Genomic DNA, 19587 nt, shown 5'->3' on the forward strand with positions numbered 1-19587 from the left:
ATCCAAGGGAGGAGGTCACAGATACGCCTCAGATGTGCTTCTGTGGGTGGCCTTAGCCAGGCAGCTGCCTTTTGAGAGATCAGACCAGAGGGACCTATTAGGACACTTGTGGCCAGCCTCATGGAGGCCAGCCTGGGTAGTGAGAGCACAGAGGAGTTCTCACCTTAAACCCAGGACAAGCTGGGTTCTTCTCAGTCTCCACATGACCCTTCTAGACCAAGACCCCTCAAAGCACAGAGATGGCAGCAGAAATCCCTCAAAACAATGGTCCTCTCCTCTTCCAAAAACTACCGCCAGGATGGCTCCATGGGGTGGCCCCGTGGGAGCTCTCTGGCTTCCCTTTCCTGGCCCCTACGTGACGCCAGCCATGGCAGCACCTGTGCTGGACGCTTTGGGTGACTTTTTGTTTTGTTTTGAGACAAGCTGTCATGACGGAGCTGTGGCTGGAATCTTCTGGAATCTTGCTGCGTAGATGGAGCTGTAGCTGGTCTTTGCTATTGTATGAGCTATCCTCCTTCCCGCCTTTCATCCATCTGGGGGAGGGGGCCCTCGAACTTATGTCCCCTCTGAGAAGTTTCCAGAATTCCTAACGTCACACAGTCACAGAAACTATCTGCAGCTGGCGAAAACCACGCCTCTGCTAGAGCACGGGGCAAATCAGCCCCGCATCCTGACACCTGGGATTAAAATCAAAGCATACTCTTATCATAGTCCTGTGTTGTTTTGTTTTGTTTTGTTTTGTTTTTTGAGACAGGGTTTCTCTGTGTAGCCTTGGCCATCCTGGACTCACTTTGTAGACCAGGCTGGCCTCGAACTCACAGCGATCCGCCTGCCTCTGCCTCCCCAGTGCTGGGATTAAAGGCGTGTGCCACCACGCCCGGCCTAGTCCTGTGTTTTTTAAAGGAACCAAAGTTCCAGAATTTTCGCTACATCAAGCTGGTCTCAAACTCTCCCCACTTCTGCCTCTGCTTCCTAAGTACTGGGATTAAAGGTGTGCACATCCCCACACGACTTCTTCTTCTTCTTCTTCTTCTTCTTCTTCTTCTTCTTCTTCTTCTTCTTCTTCTTCTTCTTCTTCTTCCCCTTCCCCTTCTTCTTCTTCTTCTTCTTCTTCTTCTTCTTCTTCTTCTTCTTCTTCTTCTTCTTCTTCTTCTTCTTCTTCTTCTTCTTCTTCTGGGGTTGTTTTGGTTTAATCTTCTGAGACACGGTTTCATGTTGCTCAGGCTGGCCTCGAATTTTCCATGTAGCCAAGGACAACACTGAAGCTCCGTTCTCGCTGCCTCCTCCACCTGAATGCTGGATTGCAGCTGGGTGACATCACACTGGGTGAATGCGGTCACTGGGGATGGAGCTCAGAGCGCTGCCAACTGAGCCGCCACCCCAGCCCTAAAGCACATGTTTTTGTTTTCTCTTTTCTTTTTTTTTTCTGCACTCTTTTGAAGATTTGTTCTTTTTTGTTTGTTTTGGTTTGGTTTTCTTTTCTTTCTTTTTTCTTTCTTTCTTTTTTTTTTTTTTTTTTTTTTTTTTTTTTTTTTTTTTTTTTTTTTTTTTTGAGACAGAGTTTCTCTGTGTAGCCTTGGCTGTCCTGGATTCACTTTGTAGATCAGGCTGCCCTGAACTCACAGTGATCCACCTGCCTCTGCCTCCCAAGTGCTGGGATTAAAGGTGTGCATCACCGCACCCAGCCTCTGTTTTTTTTGTTTTTCAAGACAGTGTTTCTCTATGTAGCCTTGGCTGTCCTGTACTTGCTTTGTAGACCAGGCTGGCCTCGAACTCATAGCGATCTGCCTGCCTCTGCCTCCTTAGTGCTGGCATTAAAGGCATGTGCCACCAAGCCTGGCACACCTAAGTTTCTTTTCTTTTTTTTTAAGATTTACTTATTATTGTGTATACAGTGCTCTGCCTGCATGTACACCTGCCCACCAGAAGAGGGCATCAGATCACATTATAGATGGCTGTGAGCCACCATGCAGTTGCTGGGAATTGAACTCAGGACCTCTGGAAGAGCAGTCAGTGCTCTTAACCGCTGAACCATCTCTCCAGCCCACATATAGGTTTCTTAAGTGTTCCTTCACCTCAGTCATTTGGTCTCCCAGGTATCCTCTTCCTCCTGAGTTCTTTTCCTCCTCACCCCGCACCCCCTGGTCCCAGCTCGGGCCTGAGTATTGGAGTTCATCTCCCAGGTGTCTCCTAAAGTTACATAGTCCTTCCGCCGTGGGCACAGGCACCTCAGGCAGTGGGAGTGGTTGGGCAAAACGCCCAAAGGCTCTGATTTTTATCCACACAGATGCCAAACACTGAATACCAATTGTCCTCCTTCCACTGTGGCCGCAGAGGAGCTCAGACGCTTCTGAGCATGGCCGCAGGTGGCACGCAGGTGGCTCGTGGGTGGCACGGAATGCTTCTGAGCTCCCCGGTCCTCCAGGTCATGGCCACCTGACCCATCACACGACCTCAGTGTCTGCCCTCCAAGGTCTAGCTCTGCTGTGGGGCCATGAGCTTGTGAATGAGATGTGACAACTCAGCCTGAGGCTCCCGGGAGCGTCTGTGGGTCCTGTCAGCAGCAGTCTGTGGTCGCTCACTCACTCATGTGGCATCTCCTGAGAGGCAAGTGCATGCAAGGCTTTGCAGGAGCAGAGGCTCTGGCCCAGGCCCTGCCCCGAGAAGACTCAGGAATCTCATATAACCACTGTGCACCCTCCAGCCTGGTACCCATAATCTGGAAGCAACCTGTAATGGTCCAAATTCATATGTGTTCTGAGTGTAAAATACACTTAGCATAAAGGAAGACTAAAATAGTTTATGCTGACTGAATTAACTGATAAGGTTGCACATAGAATTTTATATTAAGACTACATAAGGGGCTGGAGAGATGGCTCAGAGGTTAAGAGCACTGGCTGCTCATTCAGAGGCTCATTCAGAGGCTCAGAGCCACATGATGGCTCATAACCATCTATAATGAGATCTGATGCCCTCTTGTGTCTGATGCTCAAATAGAGTGTTCATATACACAAATAAATCTTTTTTTTTTTTTTTTTTTTTTTGGTTTTTCGAGACAGGGTTTCCCTGTGTAGCCTTGGCTGTCCTGGACTCACTCTGTAGACCAGGCTGGCCTCGAACTCACAGCGATCCGCCTGCCTCTGCCTCCCGAGTGCTGGGATTAAAGGCGTGTGCCACCACGCCCGGCTCTAAATAAATCTTTTTTAAAAACTACATAAAATACCTTTGTGGGTGATTGAAATGGGTCTTGTATAATCCACTCTGCCCCAAACTCAAAGCAACCTTTGTACTGATTCCTGGGATTACAGGTATGAGCTGTTATGACCAGCAACAGTGAAATCACTTTTAGCCATTAAAAAGGTATCAAGTGTGCCAGGTGGTGGTGGCACACACCTTTAATTCCAGCACTCGGGAGGCAGAGGCAGGAGAATCTCTGAGTTCAAGGCCAGCCTGGTCTACAGAGTGAGTCCAGGACAGCCAGGGTTACACAGAAAAACCCTGTCTCAAAAAACAAAAACAAGCCAGGCATGGTGCTGCACGCACACGTTTAATCCCAGGACTCGGGGAGGCAGAGGCGGGTGGATCACTGTGAGTTCGAGGCCAGCCTGGTCTACAAAGTGAGTCCAGGACAGCTGAGACTACACAGAAAGATCGTGTCTAAAAAAAAAAAAAACAAACCAAAAAACAAAACACAAAAATAAAAACAAAACACAAAAACTCCAAACAAACAAGGACCAAAAAAAAAAAAAAAATGCTATCAAGTGAGACTGGAGAGATGGCTCAGTGGTTAGGATAGGAGACCTTTGTGCTTTACAGAGGACCTAGGCTCAGTTCTAGCTCCCACATGTCCATTTATGATCATTGGTCACTGGTCACTCCAGCTCCATCAGATCCAAATCCCTTTCTGATTCACCTGCATGCGCTACACATGGTACCCATAAACTTATGCAGACACAAATAAATAAACAGTGATACATTAGCACCCACACCCCTCCCCCAAAAACCCCAACCCCCCTTTGCAGGGTTTGGTGGTACATGCCTGCAAACACAGCACTCGGGAGGCGGAGACCTCCTGTTTGAGGCCAGGCCAGGAAGGCCGCAGTGAGGGAAGGAAAGCGGCTGAAACAGAGGTTTCCAGGAAGCCGGCAGGACTGGTCTTGCCAGGAGGAGGCCACTGGGAAATGTGGCTGGTGAGAGGAGGGCCAGGGGGAGTGCCAACCGAGCCCCTCCCATCTGGACTGCCGCTCTCCGACCCTTCCTGACCCTGGCAGGAAGGAAGCACCAGGAATCTCTCATAGTAAACATCCTTTTGTGGTTTTGGCAGATGAGTATGTGCTGAAGTGAACGTCTGACAGAGGCCGAGTGGGCGCGCCGTGCCCAGACTCAAGACAGGAGAGAAAGAGGACAAGGGAGGCAGACCTGAGCTAGGCCTAGGTACCTTGGCCTGTTCCTCCCCGCTCTGTGGCAAGAAGTCCTCTTCCCTGGATATACTCAAAATTGTTTGTTTGTTTGTTTGTTTGGTTGGTTGGTTTGATTTTCCGAGACAGGGTTTCTCTGTGTAGCCTTGGCTGTCCTGGACTTGCTTTGTAGACCAGGCTGGCCTCGAACTCACAGTGATCCACCTGCTTCTGCTTCTCGAGTGCTGGGATTAAAGGCGTGCGCGCACTGCTACTGCTGCTGCTGCTGCCGCCGCCGCCGCTGCCGCCGCTGCCGCCGCCACCACCACCACCGCCCAGTTTGTTTTTTGTTTTATGAGTCGGGGTTTCTCTGTGCAACAACTCTGGCTTTTGTGGAATTCACATCGATCCCGCTGCCTCTGCCGGGATCCCAAGTACTGGAATCAAAGGTGTGCACCACCACACCCAGCTTGTACTCAAAATTCTTAAGGGACTCAGCTTTCAATAGCCAGATTGGATCCCAAATAATTTTACCCCTCTCCAGCGCTTCTCGTGAAATCCAGACCCATACCTATATGGTGGCGGGAGACAGGGGCCCCTCTCCCTGCTACAGTTGCTGTCTCCTGGCTACAGTGTCCACCCAGCTACAGTCCTGGCAGGAAGCCAGCAGCAATGTCCTGGTGAAACTTTCATCCGGAAAAGGGAAGGCGACTCAGCCACTGGCCCCATCTCAGGCCTGAAGAGCTCTACCCACTGCAGGGCTGTGCGTAAGGTAGGAAGCCTTAGGGGGCCTTAAGTAAATATCGGAAGACTCCAAGGATTCTGGAAAGCAGGGTGAACTAGGTAGGAGTTGGTCATGCGGGCTTGGGACTCAGGGCTGAGGATGGGCACAACTGAGGCCTGGTGGGAGCCTTCATTCTAGGAGGTGTGAAAAGCCTGTACAGCTAAGTAGTGTTCATGCTGGGCAGCTCCAGGGAGCCCTGGGGACCCAGCTTCCCATCCAGGTCACTGGGGCCTGGCCTGTTCTTATCCATGAAGTCAGTTTGCTTTATGGGCCACAAAGCAATAGAATATTATTGGTGCCCCAGCCCAGGCCACAGTCAGAGGTGGACAGAGATGGGCGGGGCTTGTTCTACTCAATCAGGACACTTTGGGTTGGGTAGCCAGTCTGCCTGTTAGAGCCTCTCTTGAGTGGATCAGAGCAAGAGAGGTCATACGGGGCTGAAGGGAGGGCGGGTAACCCTGAGCATGTGTCCTGGTTCCCCCCATCACGCCTGGCATGTGAGATGGCCAACCTTCAATACGAGACTGGCAAGCATCCCCTGAGCTCCATCGAGAAGTGTCAGGAACCCTCGCCAGAATCCCCTTGGCAGGTTCCATCTCGGTGAATCTATCCTCATGACAGACTCCCAGGCTAAGTGATCTGGGTGGCGTTCTACTTGGTAGCAGGTGTGTTGGCCTTAAGATGCCCCCTCCTTCCCTGAGGGAGATGCCTACTAGCCTAACTGGGTACAGAGACACTGGTGCCTGATAAGCCTCCTCCGTGGGGAACCCAGGCTGCCCTGGAGAGTGTAGGAGGTGGTCAGGGACTTTCCTCCCCGAGGTAAACAATCTGCTGTGTAAGTTGTTTTCAGCTGGGAACCTGTGATCTGCTGGGGCAATGGAGAGGGTGCGATGAGGTCATGACTGAAGGATGCTTGGCACGTGCAGCTCAATGTGAGCTCTCAGCAGGGCAGGAATCAAGGCCTGGGGCCAGGAGACCCAATGTGACCTAGGTCAAGGTGCTTCTGGGCCCTTGGTCTCAGCATCTTCTCTGCACTGTGATAAGATGGATGCTCAAAGGAAGGCCCATGGCCTCTAAGCCGCCTTTGAGGATTTGACTCCCACTGGGCTCCTGTAAACCAGCGCTCACTTTGATGGACCAGGCTGGACCTCCCTGCTCAGAGTGGGAGGAGAGGCACAAGTGAGCGGCTCCAATGAGAACTCGATCAGGTGAAAACAAAGCTTGTGAAGATTACTAGTGGTAAGACAGGGTCTCACTATACAGCATAAACTCCTGTTTGGCCTAGAACTCTGTGTAGATCAGGTTGGCCTTAGAGTCACCTACCTGCCTCTCTGTTCTGAGTGCTGAAATTAAAGATGTGTGCCATCTCACCCAGGGAAGGGAGACCAGCTGAATTCCAACAACCGTCTGCTTCCTCCCAGTAGTTAAACCACTTGACTGTTTTGGTCACTGGGCACTTTTTGATGCATATTTTACTTTTTTTTAATTAAAAAAAAATGTTTTTTTCCCTCCAAGACAGGATTTCTCTGTGTAGCCTTGGCTGTCCTGGACTCACTCTGTAGACCAGGCTGGCCTCGAACTCACAGAGACCCGCCTGCCTCTGCCTCCCAAGTGCTGGGATCACAGGTGTGCGCCATTGTGCCTGGCTTCTAACACTAAGCAGTCCAGGATGAACTTGAGCTAACTCCATGCCTCTGCCTCCCAAGTGCTGGTGGCATGACAGGTGTTACTACCATGCTTGCTCGGTATAGTCTGGGCGGCTGGAGCCAGGATCACTGTGAGTTCGAGGCCAGCCTGGTCTACAAAGTGAGTCCAGGACGGCCAAAGCTACACAGAGAAACCCTGTCTCAAAAAACCAAAAAAAAAAAAAAAAAAAGAGTAGGGGCTGTTCCTTTCCTTTTGAGAGGGGGTTTCTGTAGCCCTGGCTGTCCTGGAACTCTCTGTGTAGACCAGGCTGATCTCAAATGAGCAGAGACCCACCCGCCTGTGCTACTATCCCCAGCTCTGGCTGCTCTTGCAGAGGACCCAGGCTCATAACTGTTTGTAACTCCAGGTCCAGTGAATCTGACATCCCCTTCTGGCTTCCAAGGGCACTGGAGATACAAACACTGAGCAGGCATACACGCAGACAAAACACCAATACATGTAAATAAAAAATTTTAAAAACTACTTTAAAAAGGGGAGGAGCAGCAAGATGGCTTAGAGGGTAAAGGCCTTTGCTGCCAAGCCTGACCACTTCCGTTCAGTCCCTAGGACCCACACGGTGGGAGAGAATGGACCTCAGCAAGTCAATCAATGATGCGTACCCTAACCATACCCCACGCTGCAGAACTCATCGGCCTCCTTCTCCCGGTTCCACAGGAGATGAAGGAGAGGGAGGCCTAGTCTCCTGGGTCATGGCCACTCAAGGCCTCAGAGCCTCTGGGGCCCTTCCTCCTCCACAAGCCACTTACTGCTCTTCCCTCAGGCCTGACTCCCATACCCACAGACTGAGAGGTGGTCCAGGGAGGGGCAGAAGACCACAGCAGATCCCAGGCCAGCACTAGGAGCCTCCTTTAGTCTCTGTGCTGCCAGCCCTGGATATGGAAGAGGTGTCCCCCTTAGTTCTCAGAACGGCAGGAAGAACTCAGTTGGCTTCAAGTCAACTCTTAAATACTTAATTCCCATTTATTTAAAGTTCTGTCAGTCTGTATACACTATTTATATTAAAAACACAGGAAGCTGGGGCTCCTAGCAAAAATATACATTTCAGTTTTGGAGACTTCAGACCCTGAGAGGAGCTGCATCCTCAGCACCAGACTTGGGGGAACGGGGCGGGGTTGGTGGGGGCAGGGCAGGGTGGGTCAGGGTATGCAGCTCCATTCACAGCCTGGGCCCCACAGGGAACACCCCAAGACCTGATCAGTAGAGGTGGGGGGCAGGGAGTGTGCTAGCAGGGAATAATCTGGCCAGGATGGGCACTGAATTACTGGCAGGAGCTGACACTGGGCTGGTCCCCTCTCGGCTTCCCTCCAGAGCCTCCGTCTAACAGTTAAGGCCTCTCGGGACAAAGGACCAGACAGGGATCCAGGATGTCAGGGAGCCTGGCTGGTGGCTCCCTGTGGGCCTGGGCAGGATCAGCTCTGTTGGGCTGGGCTCAGTCCTTGGTCTCAGGAGAGCCTGAAAGGGGGGAGCACCCAGCAAGCTCCAGGTCACTTGAAGCTCCTAGGAGCTGGTGACCAGCCAGGCAAAAAAGAGAAGAGCCGTTGGGATGGGTGAATAGAAGAAGTGCCAGGGCTGGAGGAACACAGGCAACTGTGCCTGCGACCTGGCAGGACAGCCCAGCCTGCTCACAGACCATCAACCCTAGGAGCAGGGCCACAGCTGCCCCCAGCAGCTTGGGGAGGGGAGGGGCTCTGTGGTGACCCGAGAGGTGAAGCCAGTGTCATGGTTACACTGGGGCAGCTGCAGGGAGCAGATGTGCCCATGTCATCCAGGAGATGAAAGAATAGCTGTGCTCCAACACCTGGCGCACGGTCCTGCCAGTCTGGGTGCTGGTACAGGGTAGAGGCCAGAGAGGGTACTGGCTGAGGGCCTGCCCCGCTTGCTTCCTGGCCTTAGCCCTGGGACCCAGGCCTGAGTCCTGGCATCAGAGCTAAGTGTGCTGCTGTTCCATTTGGCCAACGTCTACCCTCCTGCTCTTCAATGGGGCTGTGGGCACCCCCCCATATGGAGGGGATATCCCCAAGGCAGCACAGCGCCCTCAGTGATAATGGTCTAGAACACTGGCCAGAAGAATGCAGGGTATCAGGACGGGAGCGTGGTGCCTGGGGACATGGCTCCCAGCCCACTCTCCTGTGCAGGAGGAACCCTGTGATGGTGACCGCAGGCTGGGGCAGCAGTCAGTGCTGGGCCCAGAGCGTAGTGTTTCTTTGGGTCTTTGAAGAGGGAGACAGACACAGGCAGGCCTGGGCCAGTGCAGGGTCCTCTGCTTCTAGGCTGCTGGTGAGCGTACTGGCTGCCCCACTGACATGAACCAGACAGATGTGGGACAGGCAGGGGAGGAGGGTGCTACAGAAGGCAAGGCAGAGAGCAGGGGGGCTGGGGAGACAGCAACAACAGGAAGCGCTGGGGAGAAATGGGGCAGAAGGCAGGGAAGGTGGGGTCTGGCCACGTGTGTGTCTGGAGTGTTGTGAGTAGGGGGCTCCAGCTGCTTGGGCTGTGCCCAACGCCTGTGGGCGGGTCCTCCGCACAGACAGGCTGGGCCCAGCTGGAGCCTGCAGGGAAGCCTGGCCTCAGTACATGTCCTTGTAGATTTCCTGGAGCAGGGGGTGCAGCAAGGTCTCACTCTCTGTCTTCTTGAGCCACTGCATCATCTGGGCATGCTCAGTGACCAGCTGCCGCAGGTCCGCCATCTTCTGCAGCAGCTTGGGGAAGAGGTACTGGCTGTCTGGGTGGTTGACCTGCAGGTGGAACTCCAGAGCCCGCAGAATGGTGTCCTGGATGGCCTCCACCTGTGGCACATTCATGAGGCCTGGCCGGTCTGCGGGGACACAGGGTATGAGCAGGGTCACAAGGCAGGGCAGAGGAGCCTTAGCCCACCCCGGGATCTCTTTGCCCAGGACGGATTTGAGCCTAGCTGTGTCACCGGCCCCGTCCGTCACTGCCTGGGCACGCCAGTCCCCACCCCTGCTCTCCATCCACCTTCTGTTCCTGATCTGGCACGGCTGTGTGACCCCTGGCTATGACACCTGGTACCCAGATTCAGGTCCTATCTCTGTGGGAGAATATCTTGGTGGCTCTGGGTTTCAGAGTCCTTAGCCCAGTTGCTGTGAGGACCGAGTGAGTTATAAACCAGGATGGTTCTGGCCTGAAGTGAGGTCCATGCCCCTGTGGGGGAGTGGGCTTACCCGTGTATTATACTGGACTAGAAAGTGCAAAAGTAATACAGAAATTTCTCCATCACCCACAAATGACATAATGGTGTATCCTGTGTGTCATACCCTCCCCCTCCCCCTGCTCCCCACACACACTGGGGATGGAACTCAGGGCCTCTTGCCTGCCTGCTAAATAACCACTCTACCTTTGAGCTATAACCCCAGCAAGGCCAACTCTATCTGTTTGACTAGGTGCTACTGGCTCTGCAGGTGCTCTGTGCTGCACTGGCTGAGGTCAGGCTTGGTCACAGGCTGTGAGGGTCCTCACCTCCACACAGAATGATGGCCGCGATGAAAAGTGCCAGGTCGCTGTCATCGAGTTCCAGGGCATTGAACTTGACAGCAAACTCAAACTTGGGCTCAATGATGTCACTGAAGGGTTTGCGGAGACTGCGCAAGAACTCGTGGGTGACAAAGCCACTGCCGTTGGCCACCAGCAACCCGTCTTTGTTGACGATGGAGGCCAGCATGGCGAAGATGGCCTCATGCACGCCATACTTGAGGAGGGTCACCTGGTCGTTGAGGAAGAGGCCGCTGAAGTTGGGGATGCTCTTGGCGAACTCCGTGAGCTCCCGCACCGTCTCCACCGTGGTGCACTGGCAGCGGTAGAACACGTGGACGCTGATCTCCTTGTAGGGCGGCAGCCCGTTCACCAGCTGCTTCCACACCAGGCCTTTCTCCGCCTGCCACAGCGTCTCGATGTCGTGGATGACAAAGGGCTGAAAACCAGGCCCATCAGAGGCCAGGCCTGGGGAAGGAGAGGGGCCCCGCCCATGTGTCCCGGGGACCCCACCGCAGAGCCCGGGCTGGCCAGCGACACTCACTGCATTGTGGTTGGACTTGCCGGTGAGGATGCTCCGTGCCTTCTTTTTGGTCATGTTGAAGTTTTTCAGGTAGGCATTGTAGATGTGCTTGGAGAAGGCCTTCAGGTCGGCCAGCTGGGGGTTGTGCTGGCACCCCTCGCTGGCCGTCAGCCCCGCCACCAGCTTCCTCTTCTCGGCCTCAGGCATCCGTCCAAAGCGAATGGCTGCGCAGGGGTGGAGGGCCAGTCATGGAAGAGCCGGCCAGGAGCCAGCGCCTCTCCTCCCCTGCTCCACTCAGGTGTGGAGGTGACGGGGACTCATCCTGTGGGAGCCTGGGGTCCTCAGAGGCCCCAAAGTCAGCAAGGGAGCAAAGTGGAGGCAGCCCAGGACAAACTCCCTGAGAACTTTTGCTGACTTGGCTGGGGACAGGCATGGTGCGGCAGCTAGGAACACAGCCTCTGGTGACCCGGGCCCAGACCGGGGCCCAGCACATCCCCTTTCTATTATGTGACTTCGTTCCTTCACCTTCTTTGTGGGTCAGGGAAAGAGGAGATCCTTAAAACTTACTACAGCAGAACGGGTGAGCCACGGGCACAGAGAGCTGGTGACCGCTCAGGCCTGTGGGATGGCACGGGCGGGGCCCCGGGGGAGGATGCCGCGCAGGCGCTCTCGCGCAGGCGCTCTCTCTCACCGTTGTGCGACATGCCGAGCGCCAGGCACTTCTGGAAGCGGCAGTACTGGCACTTGTTGCGGTTCTTCTTCTGGATCTTGCAGCTCCGCTCGCACCTCTCGTACTCCAGTTTCATGCGAATCGTCCGGCGGAAGAAACCCTGCGGGGCCAAGGGCGTGAGGCGCCGGCCCAGGGCCCAGGGCATGTAAGGACACAAAAGTACTGGCGCCTGGGGTGATGGGGGAACGCTTAAGAAAATATATATGTGATTTTTAAATTTTATGTGCACTGGTGGTTTGTCTGCATATGGGTCTGTGTAAAGGGTGTCGTCAGAAGCCCTGGAGTTACAGACGGGTGTGAGCTGCCATGTGGGTGCTGGGACTTGAACGTGGGGCCCCTGGAAGAGCATCCAGTACCCTCAACTGCTGAGTTCTCTCTCCATCCCCGGGGAATATCTCTGTATTAATTATATTTTATTTGGATATATGGGAGTTCTGACTGCATGCATGTCTGTGCACCACAGATGTGCAGGGCCTGTGGAGGCTAGAAAGGGGGGAGGTCAGTCTCCTGAGACTGGAGTCCCGGGCTCCTACCACGTGGGTGCTGGGAACCAAACCCTGCTCCTTTACAAGAGCAGCCAGTGCTCTTCACCGTTGAGATAGCTCCCCAGGCCCCAGGGGAAAACTGTTTTTTCTTTTTGGATAGGAAAGAAGGAAGAAAATGTATCCTTGGGGGGAGGGGGGGGATTAAAGCTGGGCAGTAGTGGAGCACATCTGTAATCCCAGTGCTTGGGAGGCAGCGGCAGGTGGATTTCTGAGTTCAGGGCCAGCCTGGTTTACACAGTGAATTCCAGGACAGCCAAAGCTGTCTCAACAAAACAAACAAAATTAATAAGGATTTAAAATTACAACCCCTTTTGTTTTCACAGGAGTATTTGCTTTACACTTTATCTGTTTGTTTACTTTTGTGGGTGTGTGAGGGAGGGCATGCCCATGAGGATCAGCAGACAAGGAGGGAGGGCTGGTCCCCTTCTCCAGTGCCAGTCCTTGGGAACTGAACTCAGGTCATCTGTCTTGGCAGCGAGGATCTTTACACACCAAGCCATCTTGCCAGCCTGACTTTGAGCTGATCTTGCCTTGATCTCCCAATTGCTAGGATCACGGTGTATGGGGCCACACCCAGCTTACGTTGTGCTAGGGCTCAAACCAAGGGCTTTGTGCAGGTAGGCAAGCTCCATCCCACATGGGGATCTTAAAGACAGACTTTACTGTGTGTGTATCTGTATGTGGGTGTACGCATGTGGAGTGTGGGGGGACCGCAGGCCAGAAGAGGGCTGGAGCTGGGGTTATAGGAGTTGTGAACCCCAGACGTGGCTGCTAGAAATCAAACTTGGATCCTGTGGAAGAGCAGCCGGTACACTCAACCACCGAGCCGCCGCCTGCCTCTCTCCAGATGGTGTTTCAATAAAACAATTTGTGAAATTCTGATGTGTGTGTCATTAGAACAACCAAGAGACATGACTCTCGTCAAAGACTCTCTTAGGACACGAGGTCCTGGAGAATGGACTTCGAGTGAACACCCCGCCCAAGGCTCACTCTTGCCTGCCTGCCTGTCTGAGCCCAGGCCCCAGGGCGATCACCCGCAGAGACGGGTGGGGAATTGGGGCAGCAGGTGTGCATTGAATACTGTCTTCTCCTCTCTTGGGTCACCCAGGGCTCAGGCCTGGAAGGAACCAAGGAGTTTTGCTGGGGGTATTTTCTCAGGGTCCCAGTTGAAGCAGGCAAAACCCCTGCGCACCTCAGTCCGTACCTTGCACCCCTCACACGCATGGACTCCGTAGTGGAAGCCAGAGGCCTTGTCCCCGCACACCCGACACTCCATGCTAAGGCCACCTGAGGCCCCGTCGCAGCCCATCTGCAGCTGGTCCAGCAGGGAAGAAGGTGAGGGATTCTGGGAGAGCTCTGTGGACACAGGATAGAGGGACACTTGAATAATCAGCCAGGCAGGAGACCTGTAGCCCCAGCTCAGACACCCAGGGGCTGTCTTCCCATGAGTGTGACCCATGACGGGCAGGGTGTAGGTGCCACTTACAGCCTCCTGACTAGGGGAGGAGTGGGCCTGGTGGGGCTTTGGGGTACACAGGACCTTCAGTGGGCCCTTGATAAACACAATCCTGGGTGACCACGGGGTGGAGTGTGTCTGTCGGAAGCTGTGGGGGTGCAGAGCTCCCCCCAACTGGCCCCTATCCCAGGAGCTCTAGCCTCTGTGGACCCCCAGGGTGCTCTCAGGGATTTCTCAGAGCCTCTAACTCACTCCCAGAAGTCCTGCTGGAGCGAGAGTGCATGTGCCACGCTGGCTTGCCCTGTTCTATTGAATGCAGAAGTTAGGACAGCTCTGTCACACGACTGTCAGGGCCAGTGAGTCTCTTGTGGATCTATCTGGAGATTCGGGGATGAGACAAGGCTCTGCCTTGGGCCTCAGTCACCTGGCTCCACAGTGCTGCCCACCTGTCCCTGATGCTGGCTTACAGTCTGAGCTCTCCTGGGACTACAGACTCACCTCCTCAGAGACAGGTGCCACCCCCTAGACTGGTGACAGACACTCAAGCAGGAGAAAGGCCCAAGCCAGGTGACCAACCCAGAGTAACACTCACAGCCTGCAACTCTGGCCACAGGGGGAGAACTCAGGCAGCGGAGACCATTGGGGCGGAGGTGGAGGGTGGGGGTAGGGGGGGGGGGGGCACTGCAGTCCTCCCGGATGCTAAGGTTTGGGGTGTGTGACATAAGCTCATGGTGGCCCACAACTCTAGCTCCCAAAGACTGACATTCCAAAGGTATATAAATGCTCCCTGGTCCCCACTGAGGAGACTTGATTCCTCACTTTCTCTGGCAGGCTGGTCTGGAGGGTAAAGCAGCTTTGCATTTCTTCGTTAGTCTAGTACTTCCTGACAGGGGTCTGTGTGTTCGCCTGTGGGCACCACCCACTAGGTGTGAAGGCAGGAAGGATGGGTGCAATGAAGCCGGAGGCGAGCAGCTGTGGGTACGGGGCACATGGTAAGCGGCACAGTTCTCGGGGAGTCTGTGTTCTCCACGCCAAGCCCCTTCTGCAGAGGGGCCGAGAGGAGCCTGACCCAGGCTCTCATCTCCTTCACCTGCTTCTGTGCTGCTGTGGTCTCCGGCTGCGGCGGGGTGGCTCAAGACCTCCAGAACCTGTAACTAACCAAGATAACCAGACCCTACTGGCCCCCTGAGGTGCCCAGAGAGAGTGAGGGCCCAGGGGAATCCCTGCCAAGAGGGACAGGCCCAGCTCCCCAGGGGTGAATGGGTGAAATGCCCTGACCTGGGCGCGGACCTACTTAGCACAACTATAGGCCGTAACTGATGCACAAGGCCAGAGAATCGGGACCGGCGGGGACGGTGTCATATGAGTGTGTGGCGTGTGGGGGGCTTTTCCAAAAACAACGGCTCCATTTCTTCCTGGACCACTTGGCTCAAGGGTTTCTCCTCATGTCACCACAGTGTCTCATCCGAAAGTGTAACAGCACCATCGGCACCAGGCCCTGGGGCTGAAGGGCCTCCCGGTCAGAAAGCGGCAGGTGGTGAAGGAAGCCCTGAGCTCCTCAGGCCAGGGCACGGAAGGCTGGGCTTGCTGTGTGGGCACTGCCTGTCTGCTTGGATTTTGTCTTGTTTTTCCTCTGCTTTTGTTTTTGTTTTTTCTAAGACAGGGTTTCTCTGTGTAGCCTTGACTGTTCTGGACTCACTTTGTAGACCAGGCTGGCCTGAAACTCACAGAGATCCACCTGCCTCTGCCTCCCGAGTGCTGGGATTACAGGTGTGCACCATTTAGCTGGCTATTCCTTCCTTCCTTCCTTCCTTCCTTCCTTCCTTATTTATTTATTTATTTATTTATTTATTTATTTTTGGATAGGAGCTCATGTGGCCCCGGCTAAATAGTTTTGAACTCACTATGTGGCTGAGGACAGCCTTGAACGTGTGTGTGTATGTGTGTGTGTGTTACTTTCCATTATGGTCTTTTTTCATTTTCTTTCTTCTTGAGACAGGTTCCTCTGTGTAACAACCTTGACTGTCCTAGGCTCACTTTGTAGACCAGGCTGGCCTTGAACTCACAGAGATCCACCTGCTTCTGCCTCCCGAGGGCTGGGATTAAAGGCCTGCACCACCACTGCCTGGTTAGTTTACTTATCTTTTTTTTTTTTTTTAAGATTTATTTATTATATATACAGTATTCTGCCTGTAGGGCAGAAGAGGGCACCAGATTTCATTATAGATGATTGTGAGCCAGCATGTGGTTGCTGGGGATTGAACTGAGGACCTGTGGAAGAGCAGCCAGTGCTCTTACCTCTTGTGGGTAGGGAGATCATGCACACACAGGGGTCAGAAGACAACTCTCAGGAGTTTGTTCTCTCCTTCCACTGTGTGGGTCCCAGGGATCAAACTTAGCAAAGCAGCCAAGCTTGGCAGCAAGCACCCTCACCCTCTGAGCCCTCTCACTGGCCTGCACCTTGTTCTTTATGTAAGTGCCATGTATATATATGAACACACACAGACACACATCCTCATGTACGTGTGAGTCATCTGGGCCCATGGTCCCTCAGCCTCTCAAGTGCTGGGCCACACCCAAGGCCTGGAGTGTGCTACCAACTGAGACATCCTCAGTCTCTTCTTTCCTTGGCTCAGGGTCTCACAACACTGTCACCCATGCTGGCCTGGAACTACAGGCCAACTGGCACATGCCTGGCTACAGTTATGGATTCTCAATGTTCCCCAATGGCTCGTATATTCAAAGCTTGCTCCACAGCCTGTGGTGCTAATGGGAGGTGGGACCTAGTGGGTCACTGGAGCTGAGCCTTTGAGAGATTGTTGGTCCCTGTCTCTTCTCTCCCAGCCCCCAGGACACAAGAGCAGCTCTCTGCCACAGAGTATGACTCACCAGGAACTCAAAAGCAGTGGGGTCGGCTGACCTGGGCTGCCACCTCCAAAACTGTCATCCTAAACAAAACCTTTCTTCTTTTAAGTGGTCTGTGTCGGGCATTTTGTCACAGGGATAGAAAGCTAACACTTCTCCCAGTTTCCCCTGCTCCTCTCAGGAGGCACCTCTGCTCACCGGATAATATCTGCAGCTGGGCCCAGAATCCCATCCCGGTGCCCAGACACCTCCCAAGGGCCTAAAGGACACTAAAGCCAGAGGAGGTAGAAAGCCTCACCAAGGTCACCTGTGCTCCACAGCTCTACTGGGAACTCCACGTCCCTTCATTTCACATAAAAACCTCAAAATAATCTTTCAAGTCGGGCTCTGTGCCCCTACCTTACAGGTGAGAAAACTGAGGTTGATGTGGTTAACGACAGCTATGGGAACGGCTTTCTGCGGTGATCTGGCTGAGTCACGGCAGCTGCCTCCCTCCCTCCGCAGACTAGTCTAGATGAATTTAATCCCAGCACTCAGGGAGGCAGAGGCAGGTGGATCTCTGAGTTCGAGGCCAGCCTTGTCTACAGAGTGAGTTCCAGGACAGCCAGGACTACGTAGAGAGACTCTATCTCAAAAAAGAAAAAAGAAAAAAAGGAAAGAAGCCGGGCGTGGTGGTGGCACACACCTTTAATCCTGGCACTTGGGACGCAGACGGATCTCTGAGTTCGATGCCAGCCTGGTTTAAGAGAACAACTGGGTCCTCTTCCTTCTGGAAGAGGAGACCCCACTTCCACTGCCGCCATGCTTGAACTGCTTCCTGGTGACTATAGGCTGCCCTTCAGGGTAAGAACTGGACTCACCTATAGCTGTGAGCCAATCCTCTACACACCACACACACACACACACCCCAAAATAAAACAAACCCAACCACTATTGGTTCTGTCTATCTGGGAACCCCTGACTAAGGGGATGGCAAGGTGAGGGTCAGAAATGAAACCACGCATCTCCTGGAGCTGTGTGCTCTACTGCAGCCCACAGGTGTGTGCTCTTGACGTCAAACAGTAGTACCATGAAGACAAGCGTGCAAGATCACCACTGAGGGTGGCATGAGGTGACGCCTCCTGGAAACAGGGCAAACCCTGGCCCTGGCCCTCCATGCAAGCACCAGGCTACACGGTCTTTGAGTACAAGCTCAGCAAACACACAGTATTGACTTATCCCCACACTCTCATGTGGCAGAAGGCTCCCCTGCTATCTCGCCTCGGGGCCTGGAAATATGTTGTTGTCACAGCCAGGAGGTGGCACCTGGGCCAGCTTGGGTATTTACTGTCCTGTCAGATCCTATCTTAGTTCTAACATCAGGGCCAGCACTAAGAGAACCTGAGGCTGGGGCACTGGCCTCCTGGCTTCCTCTCTCCCTCCCTCTCCCTGTTTGCCCCCCCCCCCCCGCCCGCCCCATCCCAAGTCTGTCTGCTTGTCTGTCTGTCTCCATGGTTTTTTTGTTTGTTTGTTTTCCAAGACAGGGTTCCTCTGTGTAGCCCTGGCTGTCGTGGGACTTGCTCCGTAGACCAGGCTGGCCTTGAACTCAGGGGTCTGCCTGTCTTGTGAGGGATTACAGGTGTGCACCACCACACCCAGCTAACCAGGTGGTTTCTTGACTGTTGTCCCATTTTGCCTGGACTTTGGGCTCCTCTAGGCTGGTGTTTGGCCCTGTCCACCCCTGCCTGGCCCACACTGGCATGCTGCCCGGCCCTGGACGCTCACCAAGTGCTGCTGAGGAAAGGAAACAGGAGGCAAGCGGAGAGGAGGAGAGCCTCTCTACCTGCCCCTCTGTGAGGGCTGCCACAAAGCGGGAGGGGGCAGAGCTGGAGAGGCAGGCTGTAAGCACTAATGCCCTGGGACAGTCCTCGGGCAGCAGGGGCGCCTGGTCATGTACTTCCTTGTTGCTGTGTGCCGCTGTGGAGCGAAAGCCCCAGACTCGTGGGCAAACGGCAGGGGACTAGCCAGCACCAACAGCTGTAGGGGGCAAGTGAGGAGGCAGCAGTGAGGGTCACAGCCTGCAGTGGCCACCTGGGTCCCCTGAGGTGCTGGGGGTGATCTCTAGGTCCTCCTGACAGGATCTCACTGTGTGGAGCAGGCTGGCCTTGAGCTCACAGAGCGCCCGCCTGCCTCTGCCTCCCAAGTGCTGGGATTAAAGGCGTGCGGGAGGCAGAAGGAGGTGTATTGCTGTGAGTTTCAGGCCAGCCTGGTCTATAAAGCAAGTCTAGGACAGCCAGAGCTATTACACAGAGAAACCCTGTTTTGAAAAACCAACCCACCCACCCACCACCACCACCACCACCACCAACAACAACACCCAGAACAAGAGCGTTTTAAGTTATGAAAGCCTCTCATGGCAGAGGGAGGCACACGGGGCAGGCTGTGTCCTACAGAGGACACTCACGGCTGCTGAGGGAGGCACACGGGGCAGGCTGTGTCCTACAGAGGACACTCACGGCTGCTGAGGGAGGCACACAGGGCAGGCTGTGTCCCTATTATAATTAGGCTGTCTGTTGAGGCAGGCCGGCCTGGAGTGTGTGATTCTGCTTCAGCTCCCAAGTGCTGGGATGACAGGTGTGAGCCACCGCGCCTGCTCCTATCTTACCCTTAGGAACAAACAAACAAAACCCCCAAAACTTTCAGCAAGGTGGCACACACCTTTAATCCCAGCACTCAGGAGACAGAGGCAGGTGGATCTTTGTGAGTTTTGAGACCAGCCTGGTCTACAGAGTGAGTCCAGGGCAGCCAGGGCTATGTAGAGAGGCCTCGTCTCAACAAACAAACAAAAAACCCTAAACATGTGATCTGTGTCAGGGGATGTGCGACCCGCCTAGCACACATGCAGGGGATGTGCGACCCACCTAGCACACATGCAGGGGATGTGCGACCCACCTAGCACACATGCAGGGGATGTGCGACCCACCTAGCACACGTGCAGGGGATGTGTGACCCACCTAGCACACGTGGAGGGGATGTGCGACCCACCTAGCACACATGCAGGGGATGTGCGACCCGCCTAGCACACGTGGAGGGGATGTGCGACCCGCCTAGC

General features: G+C 54.2%; 2 protein-coding genes across 3 annotated transcripts in view; both read right to left on the reverse strand.

The window, feature by feature from the left end:
- The window catches only part of Rpl10a (ribosomal protein L10a), a 105452-nt gene that overhangs the window by 21673 nt on the left and 64192 nt on the right, over window positions 1–19587 (reverse strand). The window lies entirely within an intron of this gene.
- The window catches only part of Ppard (peroxisome proliferator activated receptor delta), a 65039-nt gene continuing 54907 nt past the window's right edge, over window positions 9456–19587 (reverse strand). For both annotated transcript variants that reach the window (XM_051153445.1, XM_051153444.1), the window contains exons 3-7: window positions 13380–13531; window positions 11592–11730; window positions 10922–11124; window positions 10366–10816; window positions 9456–9703 (exon numbers count right to left, since the gene is read on the reverse strand). In XM_051153445.1, the coding sequence (XP_051009402.1) occupies window positions 9456–9703; window positions 10366–10816; window positions 10922–11124; window positions 11592–11730; window positions 13380–13531 (1193 nt within the window). The remainder of the gene's footprint in view (window positions 9704–10365; window positions 10817–10921; window positions 11125–11591; window positions 11731–13379; window positions 13532–19587) is intronic.

The sequence above is a fragment of the Acomys russatus genome, chromosome 11 (genome assembly GCF_903995435.1).
Source record: "Acomys russatus chromosome 11, mAcoRus1.1, whole genome shotgun sequence".
NCBI lineage: Eukaryota > Metazoa > Chordata > Mammalia > Rodentia > Muridae > Acomys > Acomys russatus.